Source organism: Pseudopipra pipra, chromosome 1, assembly GCF_036250125.1.
Source record: "Pseudopipra pipra isolate bDixPip1 chromosome 1, bDixPip1.hap1, whole genome shotgun sequence".
Classification (NCBI taxonomy): Eukaryota; Metazoa; Chordata; class Aves; order Passeriformes; family Pipridae; genus Pseudopipra; species Pseudopipra pipra.
This window is the reverse complement of record NC_087549.1, coordinates 40,907,768-40,929,724: the sequence shown is the minus strand read 5'-3', so window position 1 is coordinate 40,929,724 and position 21,957 is coordinate 40,907,768. Positions and strand designations below refer to the sequence as shown.

Here is a 21,957-nt window from a genome sequence, read left to right as displayed (position 1 = left end):
ACCCTGTGTGCTGTCACTGGCCACTTGCCAGAGCTAGTAGGATGAGTTTTATCAAACTACATAATTTCTACTGGATTAAGCCCACTTCCTGAAGTGCCTTTGGTTTTTCTTAACACTACAGTCCATCATGAGACATATTATTGGGGGGATTATATTGTTCAGGACAGCACGTGATTTGAAATTCCTCCTTGTGCTGGTGCTGTGCTTCAATAACACCTGTCAGTCTACCCTGGAAGATAAAGTGTTGGCTGCTACGGGAACCACACACCAAAGTGGCTCTGGTGTCCTGAAATGCTGGCAGTGAGCCAGCACTAAAGATCCCAGCTGGCACCGTGCCATTTTCTTTCCCAGAAATTCTTGGGGGTTCTACTCTTCCTGGTATTCTGCTGTTCTGCTATTATAATTCTATATTAGCAGTCTATGGTTCCTTGTGCTTTTAGCAATATCCATATTAGCTCTACCCCCATCCTATTACTCCTTACGTCTTAGTCCACAATCACAGAGCTGGCAATGGTAGCTCTTAAGTTAATATTGCTTCTTTAACCCCAAGAAAGAGTATTAACCATGTTTTTTCATTGTTGGGGACATATACTATCAAAATCTTTAAACCTGAGTATTTATTTACCTTGGTATATAAGGTTGACTGTTTGCTGACATTAGGAAAGATGTGGGAGTCTATTCATTAGTGAGGGTTTTTTTGAATCTATCCTGGCTTCATTAAACGGGCTAAAGCTAAATAAATTCTTGACTGTCAATCACCCATTGTCTTGGTTCATTACACGACCCATTTCTTAAGGCTCACCACAGCAGGAATTGTTTTCATTTTTGTTCTGCTAATGGAACCTGATTTGGAAAAACTCAATGGAAGTCATTCAAGGAGCCTTAGCTTCAAATGAAAAATATGAAACAATTTATTTCCCAGTGGGAAAAAATGTGGGTTGGAGAAAGAAAAAGGCAGCAAAAGAAAGAAATGCAGATAGATATAGAATCACAACTCAGTCCAGAGTGTGGAAGCCTAAAACACTGCAGGAGTAATCCATGTCATGAACCAACAGCCTGAGAAACCCACAGGGAGTTTCCAAAACATTTTCCCTTTGGAGAAGATAAAAATAATTTCCATAAGAATTATCGTCAGGGGCTTATAACCAACACAAAGATTGTATACTATGTTTTCAGCCAACTGTTTCTCCAGTGTGGCTGAATAGAAGTTGGTAAAGCCCTTCTCTCAGATAAAAGACTTTGTTCTGCAGCTCACAGAGCAGAAATATCCTTGTTTCAAGTCCTGTTGTCACCATCCTAAAAAGGATTGCTCTCTGTCTATCTAGGTATCTTAATACACAGGCATATATCCAGGTGACAATACCACTACCAGGCTGGGTTTTATTCTGAGTTGAGCTTGACACTTTAAAAAAAAATTATCAGTAATAAAAATTTTTCTCTCTTAAAAAATTTCACACTAAAGATTATGTGGGTTTTTTTCATAATAATGTTTTAAAAATAATCCATAGAATATGGGGAGCAACAGAAGCAGGACATTCCCTATTTGCAATTAATTTTGTCTCTGTGACTAACATTTGTTTTTAGCTTCATGGATATTCAGCAGTGTAGTATCAAAACCCCTTTTGTCAACAAATGTTTGCTTTTCAAATCTCAGAATAAAAAGTCAGGAAAAGTCAAGATTCTAAGGATTATAAAAATATGGTTAAACATTTGCATTATTATGAGTGAAAACCAAGTACAGCGTTTGGTATAACTAGGCTGTGAAGTGCTTAATCCATTATTCTAGTGAATTCTGTGAATTACTATGCTTTTTTAAAAAAAAAATACGGAAGCACTGAAAATATCATGTAGTATAGCCAGAACTTAAAAATTAATCCTGCAGGCCAAACAAAACTGTTGTTAAAAGCAAAGCCATGAACGCTGAAATATTTGATTTTTTCTCTTAAGGTGGTGGTTGGAAACCATGAGGAAAAGAGCTTACAAAAAACTCAGTCCAGATTCTCTGCACTGCTTTCAGATCAACCTATTGAAGACCTAGCAGAATTTTTCCAGGGTCAAAAATATTAGAATTTCTCCAGGTCCAGCGCTACCACTGGACTGACAAATATGACGCTGAACTTCCACTCCCTTGGTGAGGGCCCTCTTGCAGGAATTCATACCAGGCAAAGTCCTTCAGTGTTTCTTTAGACCATGACACCGCTGACAACACCCCCAGCCATCAAGTTTCTGCATTCAGCAAAATCCAGATGGATTCAGAATTGAGGATATGAGATAATTAAGCTTGAAATCTGTTTCCATCCTCTGACTTTGAAGTCCCACATTTACAACTGCCAGAAAATACAGGTAGAAATACTGCTTAAAACATGAGGAAATACTTTCTATTGCTTAATGCAACCAAGGTCATTCACTCTAGACTACCTGCTGTAGCTGTGGAAAGATGTGTTGCTGAAGGGTTTGAACTGAAGGAGAGAGTTTGCAAAACTCAGTTACACTGGTATTAATAGAATACAACCAGATGGTGCAGTCATCAATAATCTAAAAATATCCCTGGTGCATAGTCAAAAGCAAAGTAGCATGAAAATTAAAGTAAAAAAAAAATCACACCAATAATGTCCTAAAAAACCTTTAATGGCAACTCACCCTATGTTTGCTGAAAGGTCGACGCGTAGAAACAGTGAAAGCCTTTTGCTGTGAGAAGTCATTGAAAGAAAATCTTACTGTTACCTGACTGATTTTAATATTGTGCTTTTATGCAACTGAGTTAGAATAAATACTTTAAATAGTGGCTTTTAAATGGCACCAATTTTTTTGTTAAAACCATGCACTCATCCTCCTGTATACCTGGTCCACTAATGAGTAAAAATTCCTGTGACAAGCCTGATTCATCACTCCTATGTGGGTTTTGATATTGTTTATACACCTTTATGCAGAACAGGCAAGAATTAACCACTCTGATCTAGTCCTTTCTGTGCAACTATTGACAACTGTCTAAGATAGAGTGGTAATCAAAGTAATTCTCATCAAAATCAATATATATATATTTATATTCATATATAAAGCTATGAAACTACCATAACTAATATATATATATATGATAGTTGCTCAACTGATATATACATACTTATATACATGTATTTTTAAGCAGCCATTCACCCTGCCATCTGCATAGAAATAGTTCTAGTCCTCAGCTGCTACATTTTTGAATTATTATTAACCTCTCCATCTAAGACTGTGGTTGACAGATGAATGAAAGAAGGTAAAATAAGCACTATAGCAAACATTTCTTTCAATGTTTATTTATGATAATAAGATTTTTAATATTTTAATCAACATTTATGAGCAAGTAGTCCACATTTAAGTCTTAGCAATTAGTTAATGCAAGGTTTAAATTTAGCAATATTAACTAGGGGAAAAAATTTACACAATTATACATTTTTTAAAAACCTTACCTGATCATAATCTAGAGTTCTGATTTTCTCTAGGCCCAGGGGAGGAAACGCCACCAAAAATAAATCAATTTTCTTTCTGCTAATCCCCAAAGAAAAAGGTGGATACAGTACATTTTTATTTTGTGCACATAAGCTATTTCTCACCAACTCAGTCTTTTTATAGTACATGTCAAAAGGCAAGTAGGATGGGTTTTGTTGGTGTTTTTCTTCCCCCCCCCAGGCATTCCCTAACAATGAATTTGGGAGCCTTTGTTCTCCGCAAAGTCAAACATCTCCTGTATGCCTTCAGAGATCTACATGCACAGGCTCTGTAAAAGAAAGGGTACATAGAATTTCTCAGGGCATGTCAGCTTTTATGAAACTGAGCATTTCTTCAGTAACAAGAGAAGCAAATGGAAAAAGACATGGCAGGAGATTATACTTATCAAGTAGAAGAAATTGCACAACTATCTGCCACAAAGCCACCTCAACCCCACGACTGCCTGTATGGCTCAAGGAGACAACAGCTCAAACCAGTAGTGCTTGAAATGGTGATGTACAGGAAAGACTCGATAAATCTTCGGAGCAGGATAAGATCCAACAGAAGTTTTCCTTGGTTTTGGGGGGGGTTTATTTGTTTGTTTGTTTGGGGTTTCTTTTTCTTAGCTCACTTCACCTGCATGTTCTGTACTAACAATGTACTTACAGATTTCCCTTCTCCAGAAGAGCACTCGGTTGGGTTGCTGAGAGCCACGTGGGCTGCAGGAAAGAACAGAACACCTTGATGCCTTTACTAAAGTATTGAAAAAAAATATTTTACGGGGAGCAGACACCATGAAAATGGGAAGTGAGAAGGAGGTTGGGATGTAAAGTTTGAGGCATGCTAGAGATGGAAATACATGTAGAATCTTCCCATGCGTGACTATAAGGGGTGCCCAAATTATCAAAGAAAAGAAGCCCATTTTTAAAATGTTTGAGAGCTGCTGAGAAGAGAAGCATTTAAAGGAAATGAGTAGATATACAAAGGCTGCTTTTGCTCAAGAGAGCAGGCAACAGAAATACTAAGACAAGGTGTTCTGCTCAGGCTCATGTCTCACTACAGGTGCATATTATGGAAATGCAGCAACATCAGAAGCATATATAGAAGTGAGATTTGTGCTGATTTTTCATTGGTGTAACCAACACCTGAATCTAGCCCAAATTTATACAGTTCTGTCAATGATCTTCAACAGCTACTTCTGTCCATACTTACTTCTTTTCTTCAAAGCTATTCACTCCTTGAACCATTTCAGAGTAGGAAGGAATACCTCTAAATTACACTAAAGACAGAAGACTAACAAAACTGAAATGAAGGTAAAACATGTAATTTTTACAGACCTTATTTTTCTTATGCAAAAATAAAACTTGTGGTCTTATGTGGTATTGTGAGTTCCTTACAGTACAATGCTTCAGCAGTTATAAAACACCTGAGACTTCTTTTTGGCTTCACCCAAGAAAACAATTCAAAGGGCCAAGATATCCTCATTACCAGGATCCTGTAATTAAATGCCCACACCACCCATCAGAGATACTTGGAAAACATTTGGGTTTATGTGTTAAAAAAAAATTAGAAGGAACACATTGTAGTTTTTTTTTAAAGCCAATGAAAACCAACTCGTTTCAAAGTGATGAACCGAAAAAGCTCAAACACCAATATGTTTTTGTGCCTGTTTTATGCTTTCCTTTTATTTAGACAGATGGTGATACCCTTATTTCTATGAATAATTTTTTATTCATGCACACTTCAGGAATAATTTCTGAAACTTAGCAGTAGTTCTTGTGAAGCAAAATCACTTTTGAGCATCCAACTTTTAAGGATAAATTTTTCAAAGGCACATAAGTGACTTAGGATCCTACATTAATTTTCAAAAGTGATTTAAGCCCCCCTAGCCTAGTTTCGTCACAGCCAGCAAGATTTAGGATTTGAAGGGATTTATATAGATGGTTTTCAGCATTGTTTGGCAGAGATGCACAACACAACTCCTCGACTGCTCACAGCTTGTAATTTCAGCATCAACTTGAGTGTCTGTTTGCAGCTTGGGATCCCTATATGGGAATTGCTAAGCTTGTAAGAAAGGGATTTTCAGCTTTTTAAGGCAAACAGCTGAGCAGGGAAGCTGCCTAAATTAGCCAATAGTGCAAAGCTGAAGAATGGGGCTTATGCATCTAAGCAACTGATGTGATGCCAGTTTAGAGGTGGCTCCCCTCACTCAGGATCCTTGGCTGCAAGCTCTCTGCTGGACATGGGCACCACAGCCAAGTCAACTACTTAAGCAGCCTGTGCCCTAGTTGTCAAAACTTCTGCCTGTCTTGAAGGCCATCTCTGCTGCACTTATTCTATTATTCTCATTATCCCTCAGCTGTCATATAGTCTGGAGTTGGCTTTCCTTCCATCTAGAGGTGGCCTGTATTTATTTTTCTGCCGTGGTGCTGGGAAACAGCATGCCTCAGGCATGCTGAGAACACTGCTGGAAGGGTACTAATAAAAGGATGGGATAGGTATCCAGGCTAAAACCCTGGTGTCAGGGCTTCTGGAATCTGTTTGAGGCAGAGCAGCTCAATACCGTGGTGCTGAAGTTGAGATTAGGCTCATTTGAGTGTGTTGGGTAGCAGCAGGTGAGAAGTTGCCATTACTGATTTGCACTGATGGATTCACTGTGATCTAGTTTTAAAACTCTTGGTGAAGCCTCTTCAGCTTGAGTGTATGATCTGGCTCAAGGGAAATTGTTTTTGAAAATGGAATTTATTATCATAACTTCTTTATACTGGAATCCCTAAAGTTTTCCTGAACTGAAAGATCAGTTTCACAGTATCACACAGCATAAGTAACTAAATATTTAGATATCTAAATATTTGTGTGAATATGAATATTATGTGCCTTAAAAATCACAGATGCTTATCAGCATCCTCTAATACCTAAAAATCCTTACAAACAGCCTGAAACTCTGTTTTGTTTGACTGAAAGGAAGTTGTTTTGAGTATCTGAACTGCAGTTTACAGATTTGAGCATTAAATGATTATAAACATATTCAAAAAACTCTAAAAATAACATCTTCTGAGTTAACTGTTAAGCTATTAACTATTGAGACAGCTGCACTTTCTATTTTAAAGTTCTTTATAATGGCTTTATTATTTCACAGTTTGCTTTGAAGTCCTGCCACCTATTGGTTTGTCAGAGCAATGATCAGGCCGGCTGGATTTCTCCCTGTGAAACCACAGAGTAAAACGGATCTTACAACATCAAACCGCTAAGCATTAAGAAATCTAACAAGTGAGCAGAAGTAATTTAACCCCTTTGCAATTGCCAGATAATTTTCTAGTGCTGTGTTTGCACCCCATATGGAAAAGGCAATTGCTAAAGTTTAGTTTCTGTCCTTTTGAATTTAGAAAAAAAAATCCTCTTCAAAGATCAAAACACTGAAGCCCTGGAATCTTGTTCAAAGGATTCACAGACTACACTAGGAAAATGTACATATGTTCATTGATGCAAAATAGATTTTAAATATACAGATACGCATGCACTACATTTACTTGTTTTGAGCCAAGTTGTGCATAAATAACTTATTTCATAGCTGCAAACAGATCAATCACTGCCTGTATTTGCAAATGCCTTCTTCTACATCGCTAACAAACTGCACTGGGAGAATATATTGGAATCCTCTTTTAGCTTATGTTATCCTCATACCACATTACTTTCAATGTCCTTACTACAACACTAAAAGCTGGTTATAATATCAAGAGTATTTGGGGAGTGACAGCAGAGCACAGTCAGAAGTTAGGAGTTATGCGAGCAGTGTGGGGCAAAAGTCTAAGTAACAACTTAGAAGGAGAAAAATAAAAGCTGAGTGAAAAAATTTATTTCTAGATTTTTTAGTACTGAGATATTTGAAATTTTGTTATGAAAGTGAGGATTTTTCAAGACATAGCTGAACCTACTTTTAACCTTAACTTTTTTAAGGCTTTGTTCAGGAGATGCTACACTCTTGTCTCCTCTGATACCTCATTTCTGCCTGGTGTCCTTCAGAGAAAAATAAAACAAATAACCACCTGAGGAGAAGAGTTTGCAGGTTCTGAAGCTTAGTCAGTCAGCCAGCCCTCTGCTTTCCCCGCTAGTATCAAAGCAGCGTAGGCAAGTAGCACTGTACAGAGGAAGCAATGATCAACTTGTCGCAGCTGCAACATAGACTGTATAAAATAAAGCATCATTGTCAACATAGCTTGCCCTGACAGCTCAATCAAGTTGTGTTGTGCATATTCATGCAAAAGGGTCTGCATGGAGAAGACAAAATATTTTAAGAAAAGGGCTTAAAAAAATATATCACCAAGAAGAAACTTCCAATTAGCTAACCATTCTTTAAATATTGGGAATAGGAAACTGCTTAATTCACAAGCCTTGCTGTCTTCTGTTCATTATTTTGTGTACCCAAAAGAATTCACTAAAGTGCACTCCACACGATGACAGTGTGACAAGGGCCAATTTGTGAATAACTTGTCAACAGCTTGAATGAAACTCTAGAAATCCATAACAGGTGCTCGATAGCTATAATCGAGTGACAGATGGATTAGATACACGAAACCACAACAAACTGACTGAATGGGAGAGGGAGAGAGAACGAGGGTGAGAGTGGGGGAGGTTCATTATATAGAAGAGAGCAAAAATACATGAATTATTAAAGAAGCAGCATGAGCCAATTTGTGTGGATGCTTCCTGCTCATCTTCAGCAGGCCTGGGGAAGAGGAGCTGCAATGCCAGCTACTACACACACCAGCAATGGTCTAATATCTTGACTCTAGGCAGGGATGTACCAGAGCTTGGCACTGGCCTTGATTGCAGAAATCACTGTTATATTTCAGTACACACATAAGAGCTGATTCAGCAGTGTACTTGAGTGCAGGCCTTGCTTTAAGCATATGAATAGCACCATTAAGGTCAGCAGAACAACTGTGTTCAACTCACACTAACACATTTAAGCATGTTGCTGAATTTTTGTTCTCCTCTGTGGGATATAAAATACAGGAGGATGAGCCCTAGCTAGTATGAGTTGTTACAAGCCCCCTGGGCACTGCTGATGTAAGAGTGTCAAATACTGCTTGGGGACACAGGCAAACGATGGACGAACGCTTCTCTGCAGGCTTTAAGCAATGGGGTTTACACCATTGGGCCGAATCTGGGCACCTGGGCAGATCTGTTCCTGTGCCAGCAAACCCAGACAGGGGTTTCACCAGAGCCAGGGGCTGCCTGCAGCCACCCCATAGGGTTTTCCTGGTGGGAGACCCATAACATCATCAATACCAGATACTCTGCACTTTAGGCATCTAAAGTCATTGATAGGCACCCATTGACCACACACCTTTGTTCCAGGTATGTTAGAAAATTATAACAGGTCTCAGCAAAGACACATTCTACTCAGTCAGTGCCCAGCCCTGACTGCAGGCAGCAGTGGCACTCCCATTACCACTTTTCATATCTCTTCCTCTCCAATGAGTTTTCCCTTAAATTAAATTTTTTACTTCAAATTAAATCTTCCGTTTCCTTATTTTCCTCCTGTGCACACTATGGAATGCCACAATCCCAGATTTGCAATTATTCTCTCCAAACAATGCTTTTCCACAGCTACCTATTAAAGGAACAACCAAAACCTTGACAGCTGGTTTGCTTTTATAGAATGACCTATCTTTTTTTTTTCCCCCATCAGAAATCTTGCTGTGACTAGTATCTTCCCTCAGAGAAAAAACTGTGAAATTATGGAACCAGTTTAGACAATGGAAGAAATACAGTTCCCGAATGTTTCAGGTGCAAAACCAAGACTTCCTGTTGGTAAAAAACACAACTTGGTTTTTATTTTTCTTCACCGTAAATTTAATGTAAACATATGGACCAAACTACTGCTTAGAAAAGGAATTTGCTGCGTAGTCATTACTGTACCAGAAACCCCTATGATAATAAAATGTGGCCATTTTAAAATAAGATACTGTCTTGGACTCCTGACATCATTTCATCTTCTTGTTTTGGCATAATTCTTTTATTTTATGATATATACACTCCTGCCACAGTCCAGGCTGCTCTGTTTACCTGGAGTGAGACTGTTCTCTCTTGCTGTGTGGGCAGTGATTCCCAAAAGGTCACACTAGCACACTCATACTCTCATGTGAACCTTTAAACAGTGAATTCAGTGTCAGAATTAACCCAAGGAAGGCACTGTTTCTTGAATCCCTTTCAGCTCCTAGCAATGAAAAAGCAAGTTGAGCTTATAGATCCAGAATGCAGGGAAAAGGCTGTCCTGTACACAAAGATCATGCATTAATGAAATCCCATTTTATTTCATTTAAACTCTATTTTATAGTGTTTCTGCAGTGCATAACTGCTTGCCTTGGGTGTGAGAAAGATTTCATTCACTTTTTTTTTTTCTGGGCCTGCAATAACATTCACGTAAAGATGTGACCAAAAGGCTGAAAGAGCGTAAGATGAGAGATGAAAAGATCGTGATCTTTGATAAAGATACCCAGCTGTCACCACTACCGCAGTGGTCAGTAATGATAATATAATAGCTAATGCCACTGCTTAGGACAGAGCAGGCAGGCATGTGTAGCAAGCAAAAAAAGCATATTAAAGCAAAATGCAGATCCACAGACAATCAATTGTATTTTAGTCTCTGGAAGACTTTGTGTGCCTGACGTTGCTCTTAACCACTGCTTCTATAGAAGCAAAACCAAGACTGGAGAAAGTTTCCTGCTTAGTAAGTGAAATTCCTAATCTTGTTCAGATCTGACTAAACGTTCCTCTCCTTTGGCTGAGAAACCTATTTTATGTATATTAGCCTTGGATTTAGCAGTGTTTCTCTGTTCCAAAGTTAAAAAAAACCAATCTGATTGCATGCTCTTATGTCTATGCCTCCTTTGTAATGCACACTGTAATTATCACCATGTAGAGAATTTTGCCTGTCTACTCCACAGCTGCTTGTGGGTGAAACAGCAACTCTATGTGAGCAAGTACACAGATGTTCAGCTATTGAATCACTTCTTTGCAATCCAGACCTGACAATAAATAGGATGTCAGTGATCTCCAAGCATCTGATCCAGTGTTGGCTTCGTTATTTTGAGAAATCAAATTAAACTTTGGCCTGGTGGATTTTAGGGCATTAAAGCAAAAAAGTGAACCTCTATGATAATTGTGTAAACTCAGAAAGACTGGCAGTTGCACCTTGGATGTACAAGGAGATGCTTATTTTGAATCTCTCTACTTTGCCTAACCTTTATCTCTAACATAAACTAGGCAATTGGCTGCTTTCACTGGAATGAACAAGCACTGGACAATGTTTTGGGTTTGTTTTGGGTTTTTTGTACCTGTTAAGCCAGGTACAAAAGCTCTGTCTGAACTCCCCAAAACTGTGTGACCGGGTGTACCACCACTTTACAATTAGGATCTCACTTAGAGAATCCTAGAGACCACTGCAGATCTTGCTCAAGTTTACTGCTAACATCTAGAGGAAAAGAATGTTATTAGTCACCCCATTTCACAGATGGAAGGTGAGAACAAAGAAGTAGCATTTACTTGTGTACCCAAACGGCAGACAAATGCCTGCATACATCTTTCACTTCTCCATGAACAGGAGTGAGAATTTTCAAATGTGCCATTTGCTCATAGTCAACTGTTTGAAGTGTAGATGGTGTTTAAACTATGCAGACTTGTTTTTCAAAGATCCTGTTAAGACATCCCCAAGATCTGTAAGTTCTATGTGTTAGAGCCAGGAACAGCTGCGAGGAGAGTACCTTTTCCCTGGCATTGTGAGAGCAGCTGTTAAAAGAGAAGGTGTTCACTTCATTGGGTACTATAAACAGAAACTAGAAACAGCCTGAAACGCTTCACAATACAACTTTTGCAAAATCCGCTCATATAGATGATTAACCTCCTAGTAGCCTATATGAATGACCGAAGGACTTTAAAAAACCATTACTTTAGCATAAATAACTTTTTCCTCTAGCTGATCTGACCTGAGGACATCAATTTCTTCACAGTTTGATTTGGGTTAGCACTTTTAGCTTCAGCTGGTGGGGAAAAGGAATAGAAATGTTACACAAAAGCTTCCCAAATAATTCACCATCTTCACAGCCAACTTGTGTGTGTTTTACTTTTGTGTCAAAATAAAGAAGGCACAAATGCACAGTTTTTACCCCAAAACTTTTCCTATAGATGGTGTGTCTTCTGGCCAGAAAAAAAAAAACCACAGCAAAGCAATATAAAACCTGCCATTAAAACACTCATTCTTTAATACTGATGTGTCAATGATGTAGAGTGAATCCCTAAGTAAGGACTGGGTCTAGGTTCTGAATTTACAAAAGTTGTTTTAAAAGACCGTGAAGCTAACCATAATAAGCATGACCAGACCTCCTTATATTTAAGCCCGAAGTTGAGAGTTGCCCTTAAGTAAAAATCCACGCATAAATTGTAATTTCTAGGTCAGTTTGAGACCTGGAATAGCAATACTTTGTTAGATCCTCATTTTGATGTTGGAGAGGTATATACTAAGAAGTGCATGAGAGTGTATTAGGAAATGTGATTCACAAACTTCATGCTAATTTTCAGCTCTTCTGCTTCTTTCTGGGGTATCTTAACTTGCTGATTGGCTTTGATATTACATATCACTCTGAAGTGGACAAGAAATCTAAAGGATGAAAGACATGAATTATATCTCCAAGATATGTATTCATACTATAGGGGAAAGAGAGAGATAGTATTAAAATTTTGGAGGCTGAATGCTTGCACCCCCAGGCCAAAACTGTACGTTCAGCAGCAGGCTGTCATACCTAATTGCTAGTACCCCTTTGTGAATCAACATCTCTGAGAAGCCAATTCTTCATGATGCTTCTTTAATATACATCTTCTCATTTGCCCCACGTATATTTCAGTTTGCCATCTGATAATTGGAATTGTGTGGGTAGCAGCCGGTACCATCTGGCTTGTTAATAAGTAGAGGATAAAAATGTCTAATGCCTTGCTCTACATAAATACAAGAATTACCCTACAAATAAACATCTCCCTAAAACCTCAAATGATGAGAACAAAAGAAAATAGTGTGGTCTTAGCTCATTAAAAATCACTGAGGAGAGAATGAGGGAGCAGTGGGAAAGCCTCATCACTTCCCATATGAAGTTTTAGTGTAACTAAAACATATGGGGAAAATAATGCAAAATTAAACGTGATAATGCACTTTTCACACCAAAACATATTGGGCCACTATACAAATGATGCAATTAAAACTGCTGCCTTCAGGAGCCAAAACCTAAGCTGAATAAGAACGGTACAATTAAAGTTTTTTATTTAAAACCAGTGAAAGATTTATCATAATGAAGCTCAGAAACAAGATAATATGACTTGGGGGCATCAAAGCTAAGCTACAGAAAGCCACATGTCCTACAACGTGGACTTAGAATTGGAAGACTGACATCAGCAGATTTTAGGGCACAGAAAGGCTTACAAGTTCATTTGCACGTGAATGGCCAAGACCATGCAAAATCTTGCATGTAAACAGTGCAGTATTGTAATCACTACTTTAATTAACAGGAAGGCAGTGCAAAGCTGTCTGCATTGGGGAAATAAACTCTGATCCTGTAGGCTGGATACGAAAGCCGTGCTGTTGTATTTGGAACCTGCTGGAACTTGTACAGCGCCTTATCTGAAAGGCCTCATACGCGTCACGACAATGTCCTCTAATCTGGTAATAAAAAGGGCATCATGAACAGTGGCAGCCGGGCCAGCCAGCGATGGCTGCAGTCACGCTATGCTCCCAAGATGGTGAAAGGAGATTTAAGCCTCTTGCAGAAAAAAAAAAAAAAAAGGGTTGCCTCCAGTCTGGAGGCCTCCAGCGGCCTCCAGCCAGCCAGCGGCCTCCAGCCACTACCTGCTTGGAAATGGCAGTACCTGGGAAGCTGCCAACATGCAGAGGAGAAAAGGCACACAGCCAGCACCTTGGTTCCTCCCTGCCACCAGCCACCCCCACCAAACCTCAGCCTGAGAAAGCAGACATGCTGGCTGCTGGAGTTTTGCACTGCTGATTTTTTCCCCAGCAAGGCTTTGCCTGCTCAGCTGATGCTGGGAAATGCCTTCATTCTTCCAGACATAAACTCACCGTGGGGTGAGCTAGAGCTCAGAGGTAGTGTGTGCTTCCCCAAGAAGGAAAGGTAGTAACACTCTTCATGATGATACTATAGCAGGGTGAGGGGGTATTTAGTGTGACAAAATTGGTAAAGACCCGCATTTGGAAAACAGACCTGTTCTGCACTGGGTGGAGCTGATGTAGTAGGGCATCCAATGGAGTTCTGTGGTTTTCTGCCCTGTGCCCCTGACCCTGTCAGTGTCACTATTAACACGGGGGCTATAGTCACTGCTTGTTTATCTGCTTTCTTGCTCAAATATTTATACTTAACACATAATATTTGTATTGTGAACATCCTTTGACACTGCACCAAGCACAAGGGTACAGTTCTTTGGCCAACCTTGCACTAACTCTTGCTGCTAGTCTGAGTTGTACATCACGCTGATCTGGAGCCAGTCCTTGCCAAACAGAATCTGTAACAGCTGAACCTCCCTCCTCTTCTCTCTTCCCATGAATCATAATTTTGCTTTCATAGCAATCAGCTGATTTTTCACAAAATCTCTAGGAGCTCCATTATCTCAGTAAAAATGCTTCTGCTTTTATAGCCTTTTCTTCTGTTGTTTTGAAATTTAGCTTCTGCATTTTGAAAATTTAGTTTGAGACTGACCAGCAGCACTAACTAGAAAATATTTTCAAGGGGAACAATGTAAGAAACACAGCAATAAAATGAAGACTATAATGATGCCTTAGAAGGAAAAAAAGAAGAGCTAAACCTACGTGATGGGCTTTGTGTGAGAGCTGATAGTGTTTGAAAAAGGAAGAGTAGAGATTTCTAGTGAACTTGGGGTATATAGGGTGGAGATGGTTCTAACAGGTGTAGGAACCAAACCAGAGGCAGCAGATCTGAATGCCTTAGCTGAGACCATGCAGTGACCCTAAAATGCAGGGAACAAAGTGGTTGCATCAGAGTTATGACTGCCCTCAAGGCATGTAATATATAGTGCTGTGTTTCAGGTATCTCTCATCAAGCACAGCAATTGCTGTTGTGAAACTGATAGTGTACTGCCTGTCACATAGTAATAGCTGCTATATGCCCTTACACATGTGCTAAGGCTCTTCCTTCCTTATTGTATACACACACATGTACCACATGCCCTGTTGTAAGACTGATGTTGCTCATTCCTAATGCACTTCAAAGTCGTTTTTGTTTCCCAGATGTTAAAAGAGAGCTGGAATCAAGTGTCTTGCTCAGGGTTATCCATAAGCCTGAGTAAGGCCTAAAGCTGGGCTTTCTGGGGTTCCATTTTGTCTCTTGCCAACTGGGAAACACAAGGCATCCCCTCACAGTCTTCAGCACTGATGCTCTACATGTGATGTCTCTGCCATGTGTCAGTGCAAAGAGCTCAGTTCTTCAGTCTATGGAAATTGCACTGTACTTTCTCTGAAGGAAATCAATTTACACATGTTTTTCTGGTAAGATGAGTTTTATAAACCTTCATTCCTTTCCTAAGGTCTTTTTGACCATACATCAGGATTAAATAAACTGTCTCACAATTCTAGGCACTTCCCTCCCAAGGGAACTAAGCTCATCATGCTTCTAAAGGATCAAATCAATTTCATCCCAGTAATTTTGAAATCAGTATAGAACCTGATTCCTAATCCAGATTTTGTTTATTTTAGAAGTATGCAGAGGGTGTACATGAGATGGTACATGTATTTGAGGAATATTTCAGGCCACATACATTAAACCCTAGCCCAAGCTTCAGGGAACTGGTTGAACAGATGATATCTTCAGTTAGATAAAAAATGACATTCAGTCCTTTGTTCTTTCTTCTTATTTTATTTTCTGTCAGAAAATAAGATAAAAAAGGTGTGCACAAACAGTAAAAGAGGAGTTTGGTGTGAGTCAGAGTTAAGCTTGATGTAACATAAATTATGTTTTCTTCAATACCTGGGATGGGTACAAGTATGGAATTTGATGGTGCATATATATATAAAACAATGCTATGAAATAATAATATGAAAACTTATTAGCTAGTAATTTGGATTGGCCAGAGAAGAGAATTTTGAAAAGGCCCTGCTTGGCAAAAACAGCTGTGCATTTAGCGTCTAAAAATGAGGCCACTTCAAATGATGTGAAGCTGGGCACCAAAATCTGGTGCTGGGCACCAAAAGCTGGTTTGAAAAAATCCCATGCAGTAACAGTTTCAGGAGCAGGCAGCAGCCACCTAAATAGTAATTGTTATCACATAACTGAAAAGTCCTGAGATTTACTTAGACAATGTCCCTGGGAACATTCGTTAAGAATGAAATGCAGTTGAAGCAATTTGTACCATGAAGTCAGACAGGAAATCAGACTAATCCTTGATGCAATTATGTGTAAGCTTGGCTGTCTAAGACTTACTAGACCAAAAGAGACAGAAGAAAACGAAGCCAGAATGAGATATTGAAAGGTACTGAAACTAGGTCACTGTCCTACATTACACAAAAGCTAAATGGAGTTCTGTCATCTCACAGTATCCTGAGCAAGTTGAACAAAGGACTTCATCTCGTACAGATCTCCTGGCAGTGTCCAAGTTATACAGCTGCACAAGTCATAAAAAAACTTTAAGCGTAGCAGAAATGGTAAAACAGGTAGAATGTATTGCACTGGTGGAACACAGGGAGAAACCAAGGAGATGACTTCTGTCACAACTCTGTATGATTGCATGATAGCAAATTCCCATTAGGAAATCCCGTGACTTATTAAAAGTACAATGTAAGTAGAATGAAGGGGCATCGAGTAGAAAAGCCATGACATAGTTAGATAGATATACTAAGTCAGAAGGACACAAGAGATGCTTAATTAGTAAATAGAAACAAAATTCTATATAAAATATAGAATTCTATATAAAATTCTGGTTCTAATAGAATAAAATAGAATTTGTTTTCTACAGAATTTGTTTTCTACAACATGGACTCAAAAATCTTTGTTGTGATTATTTAAGAAGCAGGATAGGCTTCCTGATCTGTCAGGACAACAAATGTTAACTGTTCTTGCTCCCCTTCCATCTCCTTAATACTTAAAACTTTAATTCCATTCAAGTTAATTCAATAATTGGAATTTATGTATTTTTTCCGAGTCAAGTACTTTTCCCCTTTCTATAGGGATAGATTCAGAACTATTGTTAAAAAATGGAAACTTCAGAAGACAAAAATGGTTTTAAAGGTTGTTTCAAGCACAACATGTTTTGTTCTTTTTGGGATACTGCTGACTCCGCAGCTTATATAAGTTAAATAATGAATATGGCTTAAGTATTTACACTATTCTTTTTTATTGGAGAAAGGCCGTAATTTCAATACTGAAATATTATCAGAGCAAGTTGTTTAAAGATGAATGTAGATAAGATAGTCTTTAGATAATAATAATAATGTAATCAATTAACTGTGAATATCATATTTCCCATCCAAAACCACTAGGAAAAGTATTTTTCTGCTCACATTCCCTCTCAGATTGCTGGAATATTTGAGAATACAGCATAGTTTTCTTAACATGTACATAGAGCCTAACAGCCTCATACCACTGTCTTTCCCCAATCTTATAAATAGCAGATGATCAGATTTAGTATAGATCTTTGAAAAATGAGATGTGAAGAGCTGCCTATCTGACAATAAGGCCTTCTAAATTTGTGATTTGAATTTAGGCAGTCAGACAAAATGAAAATCTTGGCTGCAGTCTTTATCTGTTTAGCATTAGGGCACATTGATAAAGGAAACCTGTTTCTGCTTCATCTGTGATGTGGGAGAAGACACTGCCCCTTTAGTGTCTGCTTATCTGAAGGTCCAAGTGAAAGTAATTTTAAGAACTCTTAAAAATATTATTTATATTCATTAAAACATATTATGTAAGTAACTAATAATTAACTAAGAACAAGTTCATGCTGTCTTTGGGTAAGTGTCCTAGAACAAAGAAAACTCTGAACCCCAGCGGAGCAGAGCTTCCCAGGACAGGTCTGTCTCCATCCCAGCCTTTTGCGAACTCTAGAGTCCAAACTCATCAAGATTTGTGAACATCCAGGATTCATGTGATGCAAATTTTGAAATTCTATTCTATTTAAATTCAGGACATAGTTTTTTTAGTGTCAGGGTCCATTTTGGTTTATCTAAATATGTCTATTCAAATAAACAATTACCAGTTACTTTATGGGATTTAAATTTGCCTTATTTTCTAAGTGAAAATTATTCTCTATCCGTGGAAAGTTGGAATCTGAGACAAGAAATGCTCCTGAAGCCATTAGCATGCATCCTAAATAAAACTGGCCTGTTTTCGCTACAACGAGCAGTGAAAAAAGAAAGTCCATTAGGTGGAAATATTGTCTTTCTAAAACCAGCAGATTTTTATTTGTGCAACATCTATGCACTGCAATTCTCCGCAGAAAATTGCACTGGAACAGTGGGCGGTTCCGAATTGCTGGAAACTTTACAATGGCTTTTATGTTTAAACATCATTTAGCAGCTGTTAAAGGTCAGCACAAATCCTGTACTTTATCAGTATAAATGAAGTCTACAACTGCCAAGAAAAGAATGCATTAAATAATGCAGTGATTATCATCTTGATTTTTTTCCCTTCGGAAGTGAAAAGGACCTCTTAAACGGTTCTACTTTTCTCATTCTTATTTCAAATTGACAAAGTAAAACACTAATTAAATTATTTATATCAGACATTTACTTACAGAGATGACACATTTTGTACACAAAGCAAGTGAAACATCTGACACATTGTATAGTGCCAGGTGCAGTTAAGAAAGTATAATATAAGTCAACATCTAGAGGATAAAAAACCCAAAAAACTTGCTGCAATATTTCATTATCAATTTTATTTTCTACCATACACCAAATGTACAGCACAGAACACAATTTTGTTGTTTTGATGTAAGAAATATTAATTGTATGAAGAAACAGTATACAAACTACTCCAAATTAAAAAAATGCATACATCATTGCTCTTTACAAAAGGTCTAATTTACAGTATAGCTCATCAATGCATTTAAACACAAATAAAAGGAAAACTGAAAGAAAAAAAAAACAGTGCACATTACAAAACACATCAAGTACAAGGGAGGCAAATAAATACAAACATACTTCACAGAACATCCTGAGCAAACAACCAAACACAGATAAATTAACCTGAAGCCATAGTAAATCATAATAATAAATACATAGGTCAGTAAGAGATTTTTTTTTACTTAAATAAAATATATAACAAATTTGTTAAAATATTTAGTAAATTAAATTTTAGTCTTTGTAATGAGTGAACTCATTTTGTATGCATTTAACAAGTATAACAAATGTTTGCTTTTTGTGTTTTTAGCAAGAACAATAACTTTAATAGCAAATTTTTGTTTGGTGTTCTCCTATTTATATTAGACAGCATGTATGGTAGCTTTTGAAAAATCAATTTAAAAATAAACACAGCTCCTAAGAACATACATTTTCCCCTGTCTAAACTAAGATCGGAGAGTTGAATCAACCTCCCAACAAAAAGCAAGCCCCACCTAATGCAGAACAGTGACCACAGTGCATGAGAGTTGAATCACTTCTGAATAGTACTTTTGTGCAGAAACAGTAATAATATAATTGTATATGTCAAGCCTGTGAATGCCATCATATTCAATCTAAATATAAATGCGGCTAATAAAAATAAACACTTTCATTATAGCACGGAAAAATTAAACACACGCTAGATCCATGTATACATTTACACTGAGGCACATATGCACATGAGGTGTGTGTGCATACAAAAAAGGCAGTTTAGCTGGTTGTTTATACCTTTTTCTTAAAAAAAATAAATATAAAAAAAACTTTTGAAACAATGCTTAATTACTTACAATCCCTGAAATAGACATTGCCTCTGTTATAGCAACCGCTAGTTTCTGACGGACTCAGAAATTCCATACCCAGGCTAACCAGATACCGAGGAGCACGCTGGCACCTCTGTGCAAGTGCTCGTCTGTCCACACCTCCACCTGTCTTTACACTCTGTAGCACTTGGTATCCTACCAAGAGACTGGTAACAAACTCAGTATCAGCCTAGTCTTAGTGAAGAAAGATAGGAGAAACCAGTCACGGCGTTGCTACCAGTCATTCCAAGAGACAAGCAACCACCGTCAGGCCAGAGGAGTACTATTCCCCTCCAGACCACTGCCTTCTCAGCTGCCGTTAAGTTCAAACCAGTATTAAATGCCATTTCAGGGGAGATGTGTTCGACTCGTTATGCAAAAAGCCTTTAGCTTGGGATGTGCTTGCGTTTTTCAAATCCAAATCCAATTCCATAGCAATACTGGTCACTTGGGTAAAACCTCAACGTCTCATACTAAAAAAGTACCAGTACCTGCCTAATTACCCTTCTTGTTTAGAGATAATTGTCATTTCCCTTCATGAGCTAACTCTGAACAAAAACTGCAGTGGCAAAATAAATCTGAAGTTCTCTTGAAACATTTTAAATAATCATTCTCATAGGCTAAATCACACAGCCAAGTCAAGTGCTTTGCTGATTGCTATATTTCATTATTGCTAACGTATTCTTTAACACACTGTTTTCCAGCATACTGTGCTTTTAAGAGCCCAAGTTCCCCACTAGTGGGCACCATTTGTCTTCTCATTCCGTGCATCTTCACATCTCATGTTACTGCAAACCCATTTCTGATACAAAGCCATTATAAAAAAGCAGGATGTGAGGAAAATAAAACTAGAACCACGGTTCAGTCATTTGTTACTTTCATAGGTTTTTTTTATCTTCCTGTACAAACCCAGCAAGTTATTTAATTTACAGTATAACTTTCAGTCTATTTAAAATCTTGTTGGAAAATAAATTAATAAACACATTTGTAAAAATATGGCAGGCTGCAAAAATGCTGTTAAAAGATAAAAAAACCAACTCTTTGATTAGAAATAAATAAAAAATATAAAAAATAGTTGCACACACTTTTTACATTCACTTTACAAAAACTGAGTGCAAAAGAAGAAAAAAAAAGAAATTGTACTGAAATAAATACAATATACTAACAGAGTGCATTGCTGTTAATACAAATAGTCTGTTGTGGTTTTATTCTTTTTTTTTTATGTCAGCTGGGAAAAAATTAGTGCAATGTTGCAATTGTAAATGCAGCATGGCAACCTACACCCCTTAGCAGTACATGAACTCCTAACAGATCCATCTGGAGTTTACTGCTGTTAAGTAATTTCTGTTGCCCAGCAGCTTTCACATCCTACACATGGATGCCCTTCACTGCCTGTTTGATACTTTCCAGCAGAGCTTTGCATTCGGGGGAATAGTCCCGTTCCAGATTGCTGTACATGTCTGTGAGTGTATTTACATATGCTTCGAAATTCTGCTCACTGATTGGCCCCTAAATGAAGACAAAACAGATTATAATTGTAAGAGATAAAATTAGGCCAAAAAAGCCCAAATACCCAACCCCAAAGCATGGAAAAGTAGCGATATGGCAACTGGGGAGAAGTCATAAACAGGGCAGCCATCCGTATTAATGGAGGGGTTGTGGAAATGACAGGAGTTGCAGTGCTGGGGGGATCTACGCACTCTCCAAGCAAGCAAAGGAGTTGGAGATATTATGATTACTGTAGCTTTTTTTTGTTGTTGCTTATTTGGCTCTGAGATTGTGGCTGACATTCCCCCTAACCGTCCTTACTTAATCTTTCAGTGGCACTCTTGACATTTGGAAAGGGGACTGGAAACCCAAGTACCTCTGTGGATTTGGCCTGTGTTTGCAAGCAAGGTGTGAAATTTTTGAGAAGGTAGAGCTTTTTTGGCTTCAGAAAAATCACCTGTATTAAACAGTTTAAAGTTTTGATTTGGGAGCAGAGTAAATAAGGATTCTCAGTGTGAAATTTTCACTCTTTGTGCAGGGTGGATGTTCAGATAGGGAGAGACGGGGAAAAAGCCTGCTTTGCACAGTGTGGTACAGGGTAAAGATACCAGCGCTGGCTCAGTCCTGGAAGCAACTGTGCCTGCCATCACACAGATTTCATGATCCAGCATCTCTGCAAAGTAAATCAGGCTAAAAGAGCTCTCTGCTACTGTAGCTTCAGTGCTCCTGCTGGTCCCTGAGCTTGCTCATCTGCTTCAAGTGCTGGCAAGACAGTCTCAAAGAAGGTGCAAAGCTGCTGGCTGTGGTCTTACCATCTGTGGAAGCTGAATGTCAGCGAGACTGGAGATAAGGGCTTGGCTTAAGCCAGCTAACTCCTTCAACAGGCTCTCGTTGTTCTGCTCTATGAGTTTGTTCTCTTCTTCTATTGTTTTCAAATTGCTCTCCATAGATGTAATCTAAAAGACAGGCACGCACAAACACACAGACAAGCAGACCCTTGGCAGCATTGTAACTCCAGTTTGAACTCAA

General features: G+C 38.3%; 1 protein-coding gene across 5 annotated transcripts in view; it reads right to left on the bottom strand.

Annotated features, from left to right (window-relative positions):
• Positions 1 to 18,398: 18,398 nt before the first annotated feature.
• ST18 (ST18 C2H2C-type zinc finger transcription factor) overlaps positions 18,399 to 21,957 on the bottom strand; it is a 232,405-nt gene continuing 228,846 nt past the window's right edge. For all 5 annotated transcript variants that reach the window (XM_064653296.1, XM_064653305.1, XM_064653315.1 and 2 more), the window contains 2 exons: positions 21,741 to 21,884; positions 18,399 to 20,949 (listed from right to left, as the gene is read on the bottom strand). In XM_064653296.1, coding sequence (XP_064509366.1) covers positions 20,809 to 20,949; positions 21,741 to 21,884 — 285 coding nt within the window. In that variant the 3' untranslated portion in view covers positions 18,399 to 20,808. The remainder of the gene's footprint in view (positions 20,950 to 21,740; positions 21,885 to 21,957) is intronic.